Source organism: Coccinella septempunctata, chromosome 6 (genome assembly GCF_907165205.1).
Source record: "Coccinella septempunctata chromosome 6, icCocSept1.1, whole genome shotgun sequence".
NCBI classification, from domain to species: Eukaryota; Metazoa; Arthropoda; class Insecta; order Coleoptera; family Coccinellidae; genus Coccinella; species Coccinella septempunctata.
In genome coordinates, this window is record NC_058194.1 from 22,181,148 (window position 1) to 22,203,242 (window position 22,095).

The window sequence follows — 22,095 nt, forward strand, 5'->3', positions numbered from 1 at the left end:
CCCATCTTGCACTTTATCATTAATATCTGATTTTACTCTCTACTGTTACTAGAGAAACTTCATTTTTAATAAAATCATCAACCTCGTCGTTTATGAAATCAAAATTTTTTATTTTTGTCACCTATAGTTGGGGAGCCCAAAAGGGGAATTGGGGATTTAGTCGAGCGTGTCAGGTTAATACGAGGATATATAGATATCTGATATTTAGACCAGTTCCATGCATAAAAAAAAAATATTGCGTTACCATAGCAAGGAACAATAACTCATTAGAAGTGTCAGTGTGAAGTTTGAGGTCAAATAAGTAAACCAGAGTTACGCAATAAATTAAAAGAAATAAGATGTCCACCAAAATTGTTAAAATCGAAAAATTGCAGTATCGAGCCATCCTCAAGTATTTAAAAGGGTTAAGAGGGGAGCAGATTTATGAAGATATGCTTAATATCCTTGGTGATCAATGTCCTTCGTATGCGACCGTGAAAAATTGGACTGCAAGCTTCAAAAGAGGTAAATATTCCATTGAAGATGATGGCCGATCGGGAAGGCCAGTTTCTGTGTCAGTCCCCGCCGAAAATATCGATGCAGTTCATGACATGATTTTTTCAGACCGTCGAATGGGGCTAAAACGGATATCTGAAGCTCTGAATATTTCATACGAACGCATTCATCATATAGTTCACGTCAATTTGAACATGAGAAAAATTGCTGCAAAATGGATTCCCAAATATTTGAATGTTGACCAAAAGTGTACATGGGTGGAAGCATCGCGTTCGATCTGTGCTCGATTTGAGATCTATGTAGACTTCTTAAACCGAATTTTAATTATGGATGAGAGAGAAACAAAGCAACAATTGATGGAATGGCGACACTCTTGTTCTCCAAGACAGTCCAAGACCTAAGGAGTTTCGTGTCCAAAAATCTGCTGGAAAAGTTCTTGCTTCAGTTTTTTGGGATTGCCATGGAGTAATCATTGATTTTTTGGATAAGGATAGAACAATAACCGAAGTTTACTATTCGACATTACTGACCACTCTACGGGGAAGAATTAAAGAGAAAAGACGCGGAAAGGTATCCAAATGTGCCATGAAAAAAGTTCGTGATTTAGGGTTTGAATTAATAGAACACCCCCCTTATTTACCAGATTTGGCACCATCCAACTTTCATCTCTTTCCCCAACTGAAGAAAAGTTCAAAAGGTCGTAAATTTTCTTCCAACAAGGAGGTTATAAAAGCTGTGGAGGTCTGGTTTGCAGAGCAAGAAGAAGAATTTTTTTTAAAGTTCTTGAGACGTTTCAGGTTCGCTATAGTAAATTTATCCAATTAAGAATAGAATATGTTGGGTAATGAAATATTTTCACATTGAAATTTTGTTTGGTTCTATAGTAGGCTAAACATTTTTCATTATATCCTCGTAAGGGGAGATACCTTGGACTCTGTAGAGTATCTCTACTCAAAATTGGACCTGTATATAGGGGGAATTGTCTAGGAAAGCTTGTCAGAGTAGTAAAAAAAAACGATCATTGTACATACTCGACCGTGTCAGATTAAGATATACATATATGGTTAACTACATGCTGAAAAGTATATATTTTCTTAATATGAAAATTTAAACGTGACTAAAATGTGTGTAAGGGCGGAGGTTTTTTTTTTTAATTTGAAGCTAATGATTCAAGAATTACGGAAAAAATATAATCTGACATTTTCAGCAAGCCGAAACAATAAAAATTCGACTGAAACGTCAGAAAATCTATTTTTTTGAATTAACTCCTTCCCTGGGCTTCAAATTGTTTTTGCATTCATCATAAAATTGGAGTGCATAACATTTCCTAGAAATTTGGTCGAAAGTACTTTTTTCTACGTTTGAATGTTTTTGAGATATAAGGCGATGAATGTACAGGGTGGGCAAATTTCGATGTTTTAGCACTACAGCTTTTGAACCAGAGGAGATAGACAAAATCTGATACCCCATTCTCGTTCTCTTTTTCTGAGAAACTAACAAGAGTAGTAGTCATTTTTGGCCACCTTCTTTTGTTTTCGAGTTATAAGCGAAAATTGGAAAAATGGCGATTTCGAAATAAATTTATATCTCCGCTAATACTGATGATAGAGCTCTGAAATTAAAACATTATACAGGCACTTTTTTGAGTAGAATCCAGTGGCGTACTTGCTTTTTTAGCAGGATTTTTAATTACGAAGCTATGACCCAAAGTTATGTTTTTTTAAATGGGAACACTAGATTTCTGTGCAATTTTTTAAAAGCTCAAATTTTACTGATGTCAAAAATATATAACATCATATGGTTTGCATCAATATAAATAATAAAAAATGGTCAAAAACCTTTTTTCTCAATATTTCTATGGTTTCAACTTCCGTTGAGAATAGAAAAATGTAGCATCTTATTATTACCACAGTCTCCTTCTATTAGTCCTTTCATTTCTATGCTTCTTACTCAATTTCTCCAAGATTCAAATTTTATGAAAATTGGTAAAAAGCATAGAAAGAATGACATTGCCGAAAGGAGAATGCTCTTATTATAGGAAGCTCTATTTTTCTGTGCTCGTCAAAAGTTGAAACCATAGAAATATGGAGAAAAAAAGGTTTTTGACAATTTTTTATTATTTATATTGATGCAAACCATATGATGTTATATATTTTTGAAATCAGTAAAAATTGAGCTTTCAAAAAATTGCACAGAAATCTAGTGTTTCCATTTAAAAAAACATAACTTTGGGTCATAGCTTCGTAATTAAAAATCCTGCTAAAAAGGCAAGCACGCCACTGGATTCTACTCAAAAAAGTGCCTGTATAATGTTTTAGTTTCAGAGCTTTATCATCAGTATTAGCGGAGATATAAATATATTTCGAAATCGCCATTTTTCCAATTTTCGCTTATAACTCGAAAACAAAAGAAGGTGGCCAAAAATGACTACTACTCTTATTAGTTTCTCAGAAAAAGAGAACGAGAATGGGGTATCAGATTTTGTCTATCTCCTCTGGTTCAAAAGCTGTAGTGCTAAAACATCGAAATTTGCCCACCCTGTACATTAGACTGGGTTTCTACATTGACTTTGGCCTTTCGCATGTGTGACTATGTTTCTCGCCCATATCACCCTCTAGCTCGAAAACGTTGAAGAGTATGAAAACTTGCTTCAGACAAAGTTGTCTGGCAACCAGATTGACTTTCAATCGATATTTCACAGAAATCTAATTTTATTGAAATTATCTGGAGCCCCTATTTTTGTTTTGAGTTTATTATTTCATTTCAATCAAATCCTGAAGAAATCCACTTGTTTTCCACTAGTGCTGAGCCGCGAGCTCTATACCCTTATTATAAATGTAAGGTACCACTTGAGGTTTTTAGGAAATGAATCATTTGTGCAGAAAATAAACGTAACATTTGTCTAGAAATTCCTGAAGAATTATTGGTAAGTGAGTAGTCCATGTTTTGGACTTTTCCTTTGTGTTCGTTTTTTTTTCAATATTTGGATTTTTATTCACATATATGTATTTGTTTATTCTTGAAAAAATTTTCAGTTTCAATAAAATGATTGGGATTTCAATGAAATATCTTTTGTTTGATTATGAAATTTCCTCATTCAACGTCGCTTTTTCAAGCTTCAATTTCATTGATGATGACTCAGGCAAAAATGAATGAGAATGGATTGGCTCCTCCCGACACCCATACACTGTTTTCCACTCACGACGTCCTGCTTACTCGGCAATAAATCCCCCCCTTATCGTTAAATAAGTGTTTTCAGACCCACCCCGTACATCGGGCAGCGATAAAATGACAGAACGCCAGCGTCACGGATTAAACGACAGAAGAGAGAAGAATTGAGGCAATTTTCAAAAGAATCTCGGAGGTAAGTGGAAGGAGACGGGCGTTTATCTGTATCGTGGCTTTGTTAGCTGAAAGGTTACAAATGTAAAGCGCTTATCTCCGGCAGAGCCACTTCCGAGCCGGGGGCGGGCGATGCACGGCAGGTCGCTGGGTCGAATGAGTAATCGCCGCTGCCACCGGGGTAAGAGAGTGCTGTCTGCTCTTCCGCCGCCACGTCCGCTGGCCCCTAACCCCGTCAATTCATCTTCCCGGCCGGCTTATCGTTTCTCACTCATCTAGCACCCCCGAGATAAAAGAGGCCGCCAGGGACGGAGCCGATCGTTTCATTATCGAATTGTTTTCTGCGATATCTCTATCAATTTGTTGTGGAATTCTCTGAAGAACATCGGGCTGAGTCTTCTGAGAACCAGTAAGCCAAAAGGTCCAGTTTTGTGGACCTATTAACCCCAAAAAACTGATAGGTATAACCAGGCCAAAAACAGTTTAACCCAGAGTGCTCTATGACTCAAACCATAGCCGCCTATATTCTTTAGAAGGCTGTGCTCAAACCAGTAGCCGCCTTCATAGGGGAGGTAGAAAGAAAGACCACCCAATTTATATAAAAGAAACTGAATACCTGAAGCCCTTACCTTAAAGCGCTTGACAAAGGACTTACTTGGAAAAGTCATATCAAACAAGCAATCGACAAAACGAAAGCAGCGATGTATAGACACTACCCTTTGATAGGAAGAAGAAGCCACATGTCGAAAGAGACAAAAGTGAAGATAATCAAAGCCGTTGATAGGCCTCAACTGACTTATGGATCAGTTGCCTGGGGTTTCGCGGCAAAGAGCCACATCAAAAGAATTCAGGCCACTGAAAACAAGCTGCTTCGATGTGCAATAGATGCACCTTGGTTTGTCAGGAATAGACAGATTTATAGGGACCTAAAATGGGAAACTATAACGGAATTCATGAACAGAAAAGCAGAGAAATTATTCGAAACAGCGAAAAACCATCCGAATCAAGAACTCAGGAGACTAGTGGACTACGACCCAGAGGAAGACAAAAGGAGAATGCGAATTTACTGAAGGAGACCAAGAGATCAATTAAAAAGAGATTAAAATAACAACAGAAACTTATTGAACAATTCAATAAAGTGTTAATCCAATAGAGGATAATCACATAAATCCCAGCACGATAGTGTGCGAGAAGAAAACCGACTAAGAGATGAACTGTTTAAAGGCAAATGCCCGGAACCAAAATTCAAGAAGCAGTTTAGGGTTTTTAGTGGGTCTTGTGCTCAAGAGAGTGAGAAACCCCACACTTGTTCCCCCTCAGGAACCCCCTGCTACACCAAAAAAAAAAAAAAACAGAACAGGATAAAAAAAAAAACAAGCAATAGGTCTGTTATTACCAAACGTCGACAGAGTATGGCATGAAAGATTGATATACAAAGGGAGATGTTCAGGATATTCGATGAAATTATTCAAATTATGGAGGAAACTATCTGAGAGAAAGCTTTTACGTGAAATTAAACGATGAAGGCCCAACCATAGGACTTCTGGAATCAGGAGTACCACAGGCAGTGAAATTCTGTAAGGTGTTTGTTGATATAATAAAAGTATATCTTTCTAATTTTATTTGAAACTTATTCTTATTTGAAGAAGCAAATAAAATCATTTTTCAATATTGGATGAAGTGTTTTTCCCAAGTTCTCAAAGAGCAACTCTTCTACTAATAAATCTTGAAATTTCATCGAGCTCGGTGCAATCGTTCTTGGGGAAGTTTCAACTGACCCCATCTTTTTGGAAGGTCAGTTCGAGTAGTTTTTTACCCATCAGGAAAATAATCGTAGATCTAAATTTGATACATATTCTGAAAGAGCAACTCTTCTAGTAATTAATCTGAGAATTTCATCCATCTTTGCACAACCGTTCGTCCTTGAGGAAGTTTTAACTGACCCCATCTTTTTGGTAATTTTTGGAAGGTCAACGTTCGAGTAGTTTTTTACCCAGGAAAATAATCGTAGATCTGAATGTGATACATATTCTGAAAGAGCAACTCTTCTAGTAATTAATCTGTGAATTTCATCCATCTTAAGCACAACCGTTCGTCCTTGAGGAAGTTTCAACTGACCCCATCTTTTTGGAAATGTTTGGAAGGTCAGTTCGAGTAGTTTTTTACCCATCAGGAAAATAATCGTAGATCTAAATTTGATACATATTCTGAAAGAGCAACTCTTCTAGTAATTAATCTGTGAATTTCATCCATCTTTGCACAACCGTTCGTCCTTCAGGAAGTTTTAACTGACCCCATCTTTTTGGTAATTTCTGGAAGTTCAACGTTCGAGTAGTTTTTTACCCAGGAAAATAATCGCAGATCTAAATGTGATACATGTTCTGAAAGAGCAACTCTTCTTGTAATAAATCTGAGAATTTCATCCATCTTGGCACAACCATTCGGTCTTGAGGAAGTTTTAACTGACCCCATCTTTTTGGGAATTTTTCGAAGATGAAATTTCAACACGCGTATCTACCGAAAAACATCTTAAGCCTGAATGCGATACATATTAGAAAATATCATCTCTTTTAGAAATAAATCCCGAAATCTCATGCAGCCTAGTGCAACCGTTAGTTTTTGAGGATTTTTCTGACTGACACCATCACTTTCGGAAATTTTTCCTTATCTCCCAGAAAAATCATCGGAGATCAAAATGTGATACACATTCCAAAAGAGCAACTTTTCGAAATTCTCGAAATTTCATCAAACTTAGATCAACCATTCCAGGGGTGATTTTTGGGTGAGGGCATTAAATCCTATTCGAAACTCTGTAAGGTGTTTGTTGATATGAAATAACTCTAAAATACCTTGAAACTTACTCTTATTTGAAGAGAAAAATTAAATCCTTTTTCGATATATGAAGGAATATTTTTCTTTAGTCCTCAATGGGGAGGCCATGCACCCTCCCTTCACTCCCCCCTCAAAATTGGAACCGCCCTTAACTCCAAGTATATCAGTACTAGGGCTCTTACTTCACATATGATATCCATGAGATATCAAAGAATCCAAGAGAGATGCTCACATTAGAACGAAGATTTCAAAAAGCTGCTGATGAAATAAACGACTGGTGTCAGTGGAAAATCAAACTTAACTCTCATAAGAGTCAAGCAATAATATTGCAAAAGAAAAGTCTGGGAGGTGAAGAATTGGAATGGAAAACGAAGAAAAGTATCTATAGGGATCACACTAGGCAGACGTCTGACTTGAGAGAACCATATAAAACAAGCGATTGACAATACCAAAGCAGCGATGACCAGCTTTACCCACTAATAGGCAGAAGGAGTCATATGTCGAAAGAGATTAAATTGAATATGATCAAAGCTATCTTAAGTATTCGGCTGACCGTTGGAGATCAGTTGCTATGTGAAGAGAATCCAAACAACATAAAACAAGCTGCTGCGATCCTCACTAGATGCACCCTGGTTTACTGGAAACAGACTTATAGACTTAGACGGAATTTGTGCAGAGGAAAGCCGAGAACACACTCAAAACGCAGAAAGAATATCCAAATTTAGAACTAAGGAGACTAATAGACTACGATCCACAGGAAGAATGAGCATTTACAAAAGAACACCAGGTGACCAATTGAAAAGATATCGAGATAACAACAGAAAGAATCCAATAAAGTGATAAAGACTTTTCAGTCTATCGAAAATGGATGAAAAATGATGATGTCATCATTATCCCAGTCATTATATGATTCTACATATGATAAAAACACATAATAACCCCTTTATTCCTTTGCCAGACCATTAACAATTTCAATGAAAACAGATCCAAAAACCCATATTTTCATGTAGGTCGAAGAAAAATCCATTAAAACAACCATAATATTAAATCATAAACATCGGCATCATTAAATTCGAAGCAGGGCCCAGATATTATCATAATGTAGTTTTTACCCATGGTAAAATTAAAGCTATTCATTCTCACCGTGCAATTACCTGAATTGCATATTATTACCGAGGGTTTTTCTCGACAGTTAAAAGGAGTCTTGATTATAAACCGAGCTTATGTGGCGTGCCATGAAATTACCAAAATGACAGTCATAATTCTTACGTGTGAGAGCTGCACATGTAATTTGCACCATGATTGATGGTATACCAACGTGGGTTGTTATTATGACGGCAACAGACGAAGAACTCCTTAAGGATGGGCATGGGTGTACCGTATTTTTTCGGTAGGGACCTTCGACACCGTGATGTAAGCTGGAAAGTGATAGGCTTCTTTTTCGTTTCTGTTGCGGATTTTATTCCATGACCTCAAAGCGAATATGAGAGTCTGTGGATTTTCAATCCTAAATATCTTTCACAACGTTTTGGCACCACAAGGCAGCATTCGATTAAGCTGACATTCACATATACAGGGTGTATTTGAAGGTGAGGCTTTTTTTTTCAACAGAAGGTGGAACTGGTAAAAATGAAGCGTTTCACCAAAAATCAGGTGTACAAAAATTTCAAAATGACAAAGTTGAAGAAAAATTGAAAATAATTACTAAAATAGATCCTAATACGACCCTAGACCATTTGTTAGCTGAATTATCACAAAGCAGTGGCAAAAAACGTATCTCCTGATTCGACCATGTTGTTTCGTTTAGAATATTAGCTCGTTCAATATTTACGTGGTAATGAGAATGGAAACTTAGTTTTGCCGAATTGTTGTCATTATATTTTAGTAACTCACACGATTTTATGAAATAGCTTATTCCGATACCAACTGACAGAAGAGACTTACAACACAAGTGTAAAAATAGAATAATATGTACTTCAAAATCTGACCAATAAAATTCGTGTAAATTATTCACGAATTTTTTCACAATTGGCATCACAATCTTCATGTTCGAACATTCCAACAATCGTCGTAAAAATGGGATGAAATGGGGAAACATCATAGCAATTTTTCAACATAACTAACATAAGAAATTTCAAGAAACTGCCTCGATTTTCTACATTTTGTTTCACCCTAAATTGCACCATACAACAATTATGATTCTCTCAAAACTGACCGGAAGCATTTAATCCAATGAACTTGGTACTGAACCATTCATTCTCCAGCCATATGGTTATGTTTTGTTTCATTTTTGCGATGCCGGAGTCACCTTCCACAGTCCTGTACTTGAAATTCAATGAAATTTTGTCGAACTACTAGGGATTGTATCTCAGCCATCTTGGATATTTTATATAGACAATTTTTGGTTAAACGAGTTCTACCTTCTGTCAAAAAAAAGCCTCAAATTTGAAAACACCCTGTATACATCCTGTTCGTAAGTTACGTTATATGATCTGAGAAAAGCCCCTGTCGTACTCTAATAGGTATATAAATGGTGTGATAGAGAACATGATTTTATATTGAGATCTAGATTCTATTGAGAGTACACATTAGTTCGGTTCGTTTTCAAAAAAATGGCTTTGACTGACATTAAGGTTCCACCGAGACAGATGATTTCGGCATCTTCAGAGAGATTAGATATCTCTCAACGATATTCAGCTCATATCGCTTGAAGTTTCATACAAAAACCTTGTTTTTATTGTGTTAAATGTATCAAATTTTCTTTCAACTTTTCAACAGCATTTGGGAGAGGTTCTTTAATGCGTACAAAAAAATTCCGCAATCACACATCTGATGCTCATGGAAGCTCATGACGAAAATGCTACAACTGATAAATCATATACCAAACCGTTTCAAAATAAGTTATTTCAGAGTTGAACACAAGACTGAGCTCTGGACAGCCAGAAAACTTTGAAGACAAAGAATTGGATTCATTACTGGGTGATTATCCGATTCAAACGAAAGAGGCTTTTGCATTATTGTGTAAAGTGACTAAAAATTGGTTTATCCATGGAAAACATTCAAAATCTAAGCAATTTGGAGTCTGGTGAACTGAAAATCTTGAAAGGTAATTATTCACTTGTGAACAGCTGATTCAAATGCAACAAAGAATGATTTTCTTACATCGGATTTTGACTGGATAGAGGCATTCATATTTTGATACAATTCCATGGAGGAAGAATATGCTATTACGTTATAAGTATACTTTCGTTATTCTTCTGCAGTTCTGCATGACAACGCTAGGTCTCATGTCACAAACGTAGTAAAAAAAGGCTGATGTGGATTGTTTTACCACAGCCGCTGTATTCTCCTGACATTTCTCCTTTTGATTACTGTTTGTTCGAAGAATGCAGCATAATCTGGTATATCACTCGTGCACTTCTTCAGCAGAAATCGACAATTGGCCGATAAATGCAGGATGGGATGGAGAATATTTTGATTTATCAGTTTGTTCAACTGTTTTCGAAATTAAAGCATTTTTTACCATACAAACTAACGGAGCTAATTGGTAATTTCAATGTATATAGAAGATGTCTCCCGAAGATTCATTTCACCGATCATGATCGTGATAAATGGTCAAAATCAGAAAATACTTCAATGAATTGAACGGTTCTTTGGGTTAGATCATCATCATCGATCTAGTAACTTTTGAGGGCATCTTTCCCGTCTTATCCGGATATACGAAGGGTCCAATTTCTGCTGAATCAGTTTATAGAATCGGCGGACATATCCAACAATCCAAAATCACCTTAATCCATCTCAGCTACTTGAAAGCCGGCTTCGACCGAAGTTGGCAGTGAATAATGCGAGCATATCGTGTCTCAACGCTGGGAAGATCAATCAATGTCAAGTTGACGGCCGCACCTCACCACATGCCAATCCTCCACTTGATTTACAAGCCATTGTTGGGCCCCGAGAACGAAAACTCCACGTTGAAAGAGCAGACAGACGTGGATGGACGATTTCCATAATCGTTTGGATCGTATTTATGTCCGTTCTGAAAACGCAATTATCCCCACAGGCGTGAATTAATAAATATCAATATTGCGGCCCTGTCTACCAGGCTGTAATGAAAGGATTGGAACAGACATTTGAATGGATGTAGAAATCGTTAGTCTACTGGTATTGATATCTGACTCATTCCCTAATCAGCATGATAGATGGCTGTTATTAGCAAATATCGATCAATTTTCAAGGCTGGACGAAGCCTTGCAAGCGAAAGTTCAAGAAGTCCAAAGGATCCCGGATAATACTGCCGAAGTTACTGCAATCTCCAATACAGAAAGCTGGAAATGAAGTTCTGAGAACAAGGAAATTTGTTCAACAAAATTAGTTCTAACAAAAATTTGCTTATCTTGTATTAACCATAAATATTGAGCAAGATGTAGAAATGCGTGCAGTTTTGTGTTTCTGGAGGACTGGAGGACGTTTTCTCTAGAACAAATAGATCATCTCCTTCAATCTTGAAGGGCTCCAAATAAATCAAATAATTCCTCATCACAAGGTGTTCCGAAGGAGGTAATGGAAGAACTCATCAGGAAAAAATATTTTCAAGAAAAGAAAGAAAGAGAGAAGAAAGAAGGGAGAACCTGAGAAAATACTTTACTTCGATTTTCATCATCTTAAGTAGATAAAGTGTGAAAAACAGATGTGGTGATGCTCAAAATCTATTCAGAAGAGAAACCTTATGAGGGCTAGAGGGAAATTTCCTGAAGAAATGGCGCCATCTGACATTAACGCTGTCAGGAAAAATGAGAATTTCGACCAATTCAACTACGCCACGCTACCAAACATACAGTCAGATGGTTCCAATTTATCTTTTGGTGGATGAGCTTCTTTCATGATTTATTGGTGGAACTATTGGATATGAAGTAGAGAGGTCAGCACTGTCAATAGTAGAGTCATCTGGGGTAACTGAGCGCAGAGGGTAAGTGTGCGCAGTGCGTATATATCTTGACTATGCAATGTATGAAAGAGGGGTTCATTTGGGCGAAGCAAGGGCGCAGAATCCCCAAACTAGTTTTTCATAGGTGTGCGCCGTGCGACGTTTCGTCAACTTTTTATTTGCAATCAATCAAATTCACTAGTTTTCTTGTTAATTTTCAGTATCTCTACAAATTCTGCCAGGTCCAAGTTTCGAGTCCGACAGTGTTAAACAATATTTTATTCGATCATGCGCATATTAATCTAAATGTATGATGAAAAATTTTGGGTTCTCTTAGCTGCTCAACTCTATAAGAACGTCCATTTAAAATTTGGCTTACTGCTAAAAGTGTGCGCGGGTAAGTGTGCGCATAGATTCATTATATGGGCATTAGTTCAGTGAGGAATAAATAATGACATTGTTGATTTTGTGTGATTTCTGTGATTTTAAGAGTATTCTTTTCGAATACAGTTTCCTTCAAATGTCATCAATAATTAGTATCAGATTTTTCTGCGGCTTTATAAGTTTCCCCAAAAATTCAACAGAATGTAGTTCAATATAGGCATATGAAGGAAAATATACTTGAGAATAATTAAGAAGATGAAGTATGATATGGACTATACCTACCTATTGAATTTAGTGTCCTCGTTCTGTTAATAAAATAGAGATAGACTATCACAAATACCTACAGCTCTTAAAAGCATTTTTTGAGAATTTTTGGCAAGCAATAAAAATAGCTTTTTCAAGTACTCCTTTACCTATCCCTGGATTGCAAGAGAGTGCGAAAAGAACTGAAAATAGGGTATATCCCAAAATACCTCGTTAAGTGGTAGCACTTCCAGCGCCACTGATCCGTTGAGGTATAGGTATATAAACGAAAAAGAAATGTATAAACATATTTAAGTATATACTTATTCGGAATTCAGGAGTGAGTTCAACTTCAAAATGGACCTTTTAATTTTCCCAACATTTATTTATGTATGTATAAATATTTTGTTTAAATTTTTTCTTTATTATTCTCGTGGATTCATTTTTTGTGTGTTGAAATTATTAAACACAGGATCATCTTAAATGATTGAAACATCGCAGTTAGCTTTGAATAATTCTCTGCTATTCCTTACCCTCTAGAAATCTTGTATCAAATCTCATATAATTTCAAAATTTACGATAAATCGTTATGTGTTAAAAGACTCAAAAGCTCTCCATTCAGTGAAGTGTGCACTTTCACAATTGATGAAATTATGAACTGATGAACAGTACAAATGTAGTTTTCATTAGTGATCAAATTGGATTGGAAAACGAAATTACATAGACCATATGGATATATGATACCATGTTCTAAGGGTCAAGGAGAGAGTGATCTCACTGCTAGCTGGGTGGTGTTTATTAATATAAGTATGTACTTCCTATAGTGAGAGTTGCGCAGCCCTGATTAAGACCAATAAGTCTTACCATCATCAGCATCTATTTTACTCATTTTCGATAATAGAGTTGAGTTTGATACTTTAATTATGGTCTAACGCTACATCGATTCAGATCGTAACATTTTTTGCTATTTTATCAAGTCGTCTTGAACAACTTGTTAAAAAAATTATGGACATCAATAATCTACCTTTTCATTTTACTCAAAGGGTGCTCATATTTCTTTTTATGAATGAACTATTATTAGTTATTATATTTTTCGAACTAAGTGTATGTACAGTGAGCTGGGATTATTATTCAGTTGGCGATTTGTTGGGCTTTTTCCATTTGATCTTTTACCTCTTCGATTATGTTTGTGTTGTGGCCACTTTGGTTCTGTCCTGAGAAGAACCTGGAAAGCTTCAGTAATCTATAAAATAAAAGGTTAGGGGAAATAGGTACAAAATAACATATATGTACAAAATGACATAGTCGCCTTATTTCAAAATTGGTGTGCTTTAGCGACTTTTCAACAACTGTACCATGGGAAGGCAACCATATTTACAATACTGTGAAATGTTGTGCACGATTCCCACAGTCACGCCGCAGTAATCAGTTCGAACGTGTTTCGTGCCCACAAAAATTTATTTTACAGTGATTTTCTCTTTTGTCTCTGGTAAGTTTTTTGTTGCTTTTTTGTGATTATTGCTACTAAATTCGATAAAGTAAGGAAGTATCTAGTGATTGCAGTAAATTTCATTGCAATTATTGGTTGTTTTATGAAATTATGATTTTTTATTGTTTTTTGTTAACATTTAGACAAAATAACATAGTATGTCATTTTGTCCGTGAAGTTTCTGTTAATAAACATTTATCATTTTGTTTAGGTGATATGCTGTGAAACTACGAAAGAAGTGTTGTTAAAGTATATTTTATTTTCAAATTATCACATTAATAAAGAGAAAAAAGAGCAATTCTCAACTTTCTCACCACTTAGAATTGCATACTTTGTTGCTCCTTCCATTCTCAAATTCCAAGAAAGTATTTTCTCCTGTCTTTTCAATCTTGATTTAGAAAAAGCCCACAATATTTTTGGATAAATAATCACTGCTTGAATTTTGTCGCAACTATTCATAGATAATATATAATAGTATTATTCGATTTGCGAACATAACCTCAAAACCCTTTTACAATTTCGGGACTGGACAAGGATCCGAGTAAGGCCAAGACACTTGTTTGGTCATTTGATTTCGTCAGTCGGGACTGGACACAGATCCCGAGTCGGGACTCTAGTCACAGCCTTAAAAATATTCTCCAATAAATTTTTTCAGCACAACATGAAATTAACACTAGGTATAACATTTTTGAATGGAAACATAGTTGAAAGAAAAAAAATTCGGAAATGAATGAACGAACAAATAAAAATCTCAATGAATAAATAAACAAAATTTTTAGTACCAGATTTTGAAAGATCGGTCCACCACTTCTAAAAATAACCTCCACGAGCAAACCATACCACAAATATTTCAGACCCTTCACGAAATCCGATGATATTATACTCACATAACTTCTGATTAAATTTCGTGATGCAAATTCCTCTCCCACTTCTGCTGATAAGATTGGATCTGGAAAGATTTCCTGAATTCCCAAAAGAACAAAAACAATAGCCGGTGATGTTATAAATATACAACTAAGTCACGTTCGAAATCATTTCACTACGACCCTTCGTACGATGGAATATGAATTACTCCATCAATTCCAACAGCCAAATCTAATCGGGGGATCCGGAATCGGAATGCCCTCAAGACATAAAATTGGAAGGAGCGTCCTGATCCGACGAAGTCCTTCCCATAAAGGAGATATGTCCATAGATAAAATTGGAAAACTTGCCACGGCCAAGTTGAAGTTATGCCACCATAATCATTTGCGGAACGGTCGACGAAAGGTTAATAATGTGCGCCATTCTGGGGGGATTCTTCGGAAAAGATCGAAGTCGGATTATTGTATTCGTATAACGTATTCCAGTTTCCAGTCGGGGTTCGCTGCCAGTAGGAAAAGGTTGTTTCCGACACAAACAATTCGTTAGGTTCATGAGAAAAGGAACATATAATCTGTTTTTTGTAACTATTGTGTATCTCCCAGAAAAATCGTCGTAGATCTAAATGAGAAACAAATTCTAGAATAGCAACTCTTCTATACTCCATTCACTTTCATTTTAGCACTCGGCTGGCCATGGAAATTTGTCACATTTCACTCTGTATAGTACGAAAATGTGGGGTTATGAAGCTTGTCAAAACATTTTTGGATTTTAAATCAACGCTATGTTACCTGTTCTACGTAAAAGTTTCTGTTATTACGTATTTTATCACAATGTCGAATCTCTTCGAAAAGTATGTGACGAACATAACTGAAGTTTATACAAACTGATTGGAGGCATACCAAATCCAGGTATTTGCATGGAAAATACAAGAGATCAGTATAATATCATAATATGCACTAGCTTGAGGAGAGTTAATGTTGGTTATCTTCTTTGGCTAAAGTTTGAATACGTTACATCAGTTGTGGATTTCAAAAATATTAACCCGAAGATGAAAACCATATGACCAGTGGTTGGGAATGGGTATCTCCCGAAGGAATTAACAGATAATTACAAGAATGTTAAATTCTTCAACGAAAATCATCTTGCTAAAAAGTAAAAGGAATTAAAGGAAGTTTCAAATCAAGATGAACTTCACCTTTGGACAAAATATTCACATGAATAAACATCAATCAACAGGACAACTGGAGCGTATTTGTGGCTGTTCATCATTGATATAATAATAATAATTAGATATTTATTGGTACCTTAAGCCATTTACAATGTAAAGGACAAGTAAAATGAAAAATAGAAAAATCAATTTTCGGGAACATATTCTACGATGACATTCATTGAAAATCCTGTAGTGAACATTTCGTATTAATTCACTCAAACATAAAATTATCAAATGCCTCCACTTTTTTGGGTCTCCCAATAGAAGGAAATTCTTTGTTATGCTCTTCATTCACAATCTTTCTGATTGTGGAAATATTCAGCTGAAATAATATAAGTCGTTTAGATTCAGATGAAACATTATATACCACATCTTGCCACCATTTGACCACATCTTTTCGAGAATTTTTTGAAGATGAAGTTTCGAGGAGTGTATCTCCCAGAAAAATTATCGTAGATCTAAGTATGATACATATTCTAGAAGATCGACCCTTTTAGTAATGAACACTGAAATTTGACGAATTTTTAACTGACACCATCTTTTTGGGAAATTTTCGAAAGTCAGTTTTCGAGTTGTTTGTTTCTCAATAAAAGTAACCGCACATGGAAATGTGACACATATTCTGAAAGAGCAACTCTTCAAGTAATAAATCTGTGAATTTCATCCATTTCGGCGCAATCGTTCCGTCTTCAGTCTTGAGGAAGTTTTAACTGACCCTATCTTTTTGGTGATTTTTGGTCATCAAAGTTCGAGTAGTTTTTTACCCAGAAAAATAATCGTAAATCTGAATGTGATTCATAATCCGAAAGAGCACATCTTCTAGTGTTTAATCTGAAAATTTCATTCATCTTCGGTCTTGATGAAGTTTTAACCGACCCCTTCTTTTTGGGTCAACGTTCGAGTAGTTTTTTACCTAGGAAAATAATCGTAGATCTAAATATTATACCTACATATTCTAAAAGAGCAAACCCTTCTAGAAGTCAATATTCTAAGGAATATTCCTCCCAAGTTCTCAAAAGGAGGTGCATGGTCCTCACTGGAACAATCCTTGAGATGGATCCAGCTGCTAATTGAACAGAACCAATTTCTCTGAGGAAAGAGGAAAATAGGAAAAAAATTCAACAGTTTTTTCAATCGTTTCTTGGGCTTCTGCAGCCTATAGAAGATGTGTGCCAAATTTGAGCTTGATTGATTCAAAACTAAAACCTGTAGGATGTTCACAAGGAAGCATTGCACAGCAATGATTGTAGACAGAATTTTTGACGTTTTTTAAAGCTTCCTTCTCCTGATTCCAGTTTTCTGTTCAAATATGAGGGGTTCAGAGCTGAAGTTAGGCGAGTCCATGCAGCCCAGTTTTTAGAGGAATGGCTTAGAAGTTGTTTATCAACAATTAATTCAAAAGTGACTTCTTTATTTATTATTATTCTTATGTAAGCATCTGCTTACATTTTAACCTTTCAAAATCTAAAGAAGTCACTTTTGAATTAATTGGTGATAAACAACTTCTAAGCCATTCATCTCAAAACTAGGCTGCATGGACTTGGTTCACTTCAGCTCTGAACCCCTCATATATAAGTGAATAAGCAAAAAACATTCAGACTCTAGTAGAAGACGATCAGTTTTTTCAATTACATCTAACTAAACCAGCAATTTCTACCAAAACAGTTATTGAATTCTGACAAAAGTACCACCCCATGATTGCGCATACTCTACCATCCAAATCATACTTAATTCCAGACATTAAACTTTCATCAAAACTTCTGAATTCGGAATAGTGTCTTATAGATTGACTGGTTGATTGTCTTCGAGTGTTAGAGAAGCCATTAATGTAGGTAATTAAAAAAAAAACTTATTTCGATGAAAACTTGATGTATATATACTTACTTCTTTCTGTCTTAGTTCGTTTATTGTATCATAAATCTGATAATACAAATTCCATTAGATGTAAAGTAAACTGTAATCTCTTTGAATGTATTTCCTTCCTTCTAAATTAAACTGAATGAGAAGAAAATTTCACTATTAATTACATAACAGTGTCAGGAATCAAATAATATTTTCCTTTTCAGGGTCATGGGGAAGTTGATGAAATAATTACCTATCTATCTTACCGAAAAACTTCCAAAAGGCATTCCATATTTTTACTATAAGCATCAGTAAAGCATATGGTGATGATATTCTGAAAAGGATTTTTATTCTATATTTTCTGCAACTCCATATTGATGTGGATTAGTTTTGATTCAACCAAAGCCTGTCAAATACCTACATAAACAGTTAAATGACTCCTTAAAAATATCCAATTCATAGGTTCTGGGAATGAAATGAAGTAAATTCACAATTTCAGGAAGTTAAAAGCATAAACATCAAGGTATTCTTCATCAGAAATATAGAATTTTTGGGTTTTTGAATGTTATCCATACATACCTTACTGATCACTAACATTTTTCTAATATTCACTTGTAGAAGAATGACCATGCAGTGAGTATAGTGTTGTTTTTTATTTCAGATTGTTTCTCATTCGGATGAGTATTTCGTACTGAACCATAGTTCATGCGATATATCTCAGGATACATTACTTAGGTAGTATAAAAAAGAGCACCTTTTCATTGTTGCTAACCTTGACTAACTTGTCGGAAATTATATTGATTTTGGAATAGACAAATGAATTGAATAGAAGATAAATGAACTGCAAAAACTCACAGAAGGATCAAGGTGAGAGTTCCTATTGCAGTTATTTTTTACATTGATAATCGTGCAGTTATTTGGCATGCAATTTCCACATCAAATCTGTCTTGATTAAGTGCTATCGGCTGTTACGTTCAATGTTCAATGATCAATACTTAATATGTATTCTTTTCCCTAATGATCAGATTGTTGATTTATGACCATAGTGCCATATTTTTCTAACACTTATGGATGAAAAATTAAGGAATAATTAATGTGGTTAAAGGTTTTACTTGCCTTTCAAAAATTCTTCATTTTATACATATTGTAAAATATTCAGTCTGGATTATCAACTATCTTGAGTGTTTGTTTTTTAGTTTAAATTTTACTGCCACAATTACACGATGCTTGTTCAATCTCACCAGTACCAGCAATCACTTCAATCTCGACCAGGGCTCCCAATGGAAGGGCTGCAACTTGATAAGTGGACCTCGCTGGAGGATTACTCAAAAAAAAATCCTTGTAGATATCGTTCACCTCCTTGAAGTCACCGATATTGGCAAGAAATATCGAGGTCTTTATCACGTTCTCGTAGGTTGTTCCTGCGGCTTTCAGAATATGCCCTAAATTCGTCAGGGCTTGCTTGGCTTGACCAGCAACACCTCCCTCAACAAGCTCCATCTTGTTTTTATCCAGTCCTAAAACGCCGGAGACGTATAGAGTATTGCCGAACTGCACTGCTTGACTGTAAGGCCCTACTGGTTTTGGTGCACATTGCGTTAAAATGACTTTCCTGACTGTCGGCTCCTGCTTGTTCTTCGCCTTGTTTTGGGGAGATGCCATGAGTGGTCTGCAGGTTATGTCAAAATTGGCACCACGGTTGACACAGTTTTCGCGACTGATGGATGTCACCGATGTCACGTTCGAATAATGTTTTCGGAATTGGAGGTTTCGTTTGTCGAAAACGAAGCGCTGAATGAGGTCATCGCCCCTCCTGTAAATTCCGGAAAGAAGTTGTCGATTCAACATTATATATCACTGTGCAAATGGAGCATTTGAAATTCCCTTTTATTCTTCCTTATGTTAATCTGTGAAAGGTCAGTTTAGGGTCATGCATTGAGATTCTATGAACGCACGTAAACAAGATAGATATTTCATTAACGATAATCGTGTTTATTGGATGGAAATAGTTGTTGGAGACTGAATATTGTCTTATCATCAATAGTTTTAGAGAAGGATGAAAATAACACCCACCAACAGCATTAATCAAATCCTAGTATTTCTAATTATGAACCCGTGTTTTTTGACCTTCGGTTCTAGTAGGTATCAAAAGAACTAACGCTCAGAATTCACTTGGAAATATCGTTTTTAGGGAAAAAATTATGATTTTTTTTTCAGTTCCTATATTGCCTAACCCACTGCAACCTTTGATATGGAAATAATGTACAGAAGCTATTTCCAAAAAATTTATTGTATTCAGTCTCTTCCAGTAAAGGACAATCTATGGAAATCGAAGTAGAAGTTAAATTCAAAAATTTCCAGAGCATTGGCTCCCAATTGAAATTGAAAAACTTCCCATTTCAATAAACGCCCAATATTATTTTTTATTTTTGCTATTTTTTTTCTGTGTTATTCATTGTCTGAATGATCAACTCTCTAGCTGTCATCTGTGGGTTAAGCAGTGAGATAGCTTCAACTAAACTTGTAGAGCCCAGTCTTAACATTTGTCACATGAATGCTGACATTAAGATTTCGTAGCTTGACGAATTTTTCGATGTCCTGGAATTAATGTGCAACTCTTTTTCTCTTCGCCATATTTTTTCCAATTTGGCCCGTTTAGGAAGATACCTAAAATAATAATCTCACGATAATATTGAATGGAATGATATTCGGAATAGAGTTTTTACTGTGAATTTCACCTAAAACTTCAAGTTTTTTCATTATAACCATTACATACCACAAAAATGTAAGAAATTAGAATAATACAACAACAAAGTAAGATATATCCACTGAATTACCGGTACATTCGGGTGAGTTGGGACAGTCCTGTAACTTGGGACGAGGGGGGTACCCTTGCATATTTCTTTGTTTCTTACCATTTATGAGTGAAGGGACAAACTGATAAGATCGTGTAGCGTCTTTTCGGTCAGATTAACAATTAATTCCTGTTGGGTTTGTCGTGACCAGAGCGTTTGAATTGACAGGAAAAATTAACGAATTGAGGAGAGTAAAAGCGCGTTTTTTATGGCCCTTATACTTTCTAGTGTTCTAAACATGTGTTTCACTTTGTGCATGTGTAATTTTTTTTTCTGGATACGTGGAATATTGGGATATTAGATATGTCATGAAACAAGGTGATTTTCTTACCGAGTTGCAACTATATAATCACAAATTCTAATTTTTCAAAATTATACACCGTCCCAAGTCACCTATTCCATTTGAGAGTTTAGAAATCAATAGAATTTAACTTCTGTCCCAAGCCTCCCAAATCGGTGGGTGACTTGGGACAAGTATATTTTATTTTTTTGAAAATTTATATCCGAATTCTGAAGCATGGTATATATCCTAATCAATAGTCTGAGTCATTAAGCATATTCGAACCTCTTTTTTAGATAAAAATAGGTCATCATTTTGAAAATATGATAAGTTCCAAGTCACCCGAATCTGCGGTACTTTTTCGGATGAATCGCCGTTTTATAGTTATTTGATATTCAAAAATGAAAAATATATGAAGAATTCGAAAAATTGGTTGTTTTTGCTGAATGCAACTCCGTTAAAAAAAAAACAAAGTAGCTATACAGGGTGTTCCTAAATTGAACGTACAAACGAAAAGGGGGATTCATTAAGTGAGTTTAAGAAAAAAAAGTCCCATAAACATGGGGTCGCAAACGTTTCATTTTCGAGATACTGAGTGTTGAAGTTTGAATTTTTTTCAAGTTTTTTTCTCATAGTATCTACACTTCACAAGATATTCAACTGAAATTTGGCATAGATATTACATTTTAGAGTTCTCACCACGTGACATGGCAATTTCGATAGAAGATCTACAGGGTGATATTTTTTCTGGAACACTGCCACCTGTTCTTCTGCAGAACTTTTTTTTGGTGAGCAACTGTTAATTTGAAAAAATGTAAAAAGAAGCTTTGTTCTTATACTAAACTTTTCGGTCTCTTGTAGTTTTGTCGTATCTACCAACGATTACAAACTGGCCTTCCTATCATAGTTACGAGAATTTCGAGAGAATCGTTCAAATTTTTTTTTATCGAAATCGTTGGTAGTTACGACAAAACTACAAGAGACCAAAAAGTTTAGTATAAGAACAAAGCTTCTTTTTACATTTTTTCAAATTAACAGTTGCTCACCAAAAAAAAGTTCTGCAGAAGAACAGGTGGCAGTGTTCCAGAAAAAATATCACCCTGTAGATCTTCTATCGAAATTGCCACGTCACGTGGTGAGAACTCTGAAATGTAATATCTATGCCAAATTTCAGTTGAATATCTTGTGAAGTGTAGATACTATGAGAAATAAACTTGAAAAAAATTCAAACTTCAACACTCTGTATCTCGAAAACGAAACGTTTGCGACCCCATGTTTATGGGACTTTTTTTTCTTAAACTCACTTAAAGAATCTCCCCTTTTCATTTGTACGTT

General features: G+C 35.5%; 1 protein-coding gene across 1 annotated transcript; it reads right to left on the reverse strand.

Annotated features, from left to right (window-relative positions):
* Positions 1 to 18,719: 18,719 nt before the first annotated feature.
* Positions 18,720 to 19,501, reverse strand: LOC123315697 (2-iminobutanoate/2-iminopropanoate deaminase). Its single transcript, XM_044901526.1, has one exon. The coding sequence runs from the start codon at positions 19,471 to 19,473 to the stop codon at positions 18,823 to 18,825; it is 651 nt and encodes a 216-aa protein (XP_044757461.1). The 5' UTR covers positions 19,474 to 19,501; the 3' UTR covers positions 18,720 to 18,822.
* Between the last annotated feature and the right edge of the window lie 2,594 nt (positions 19,502 to 22,095).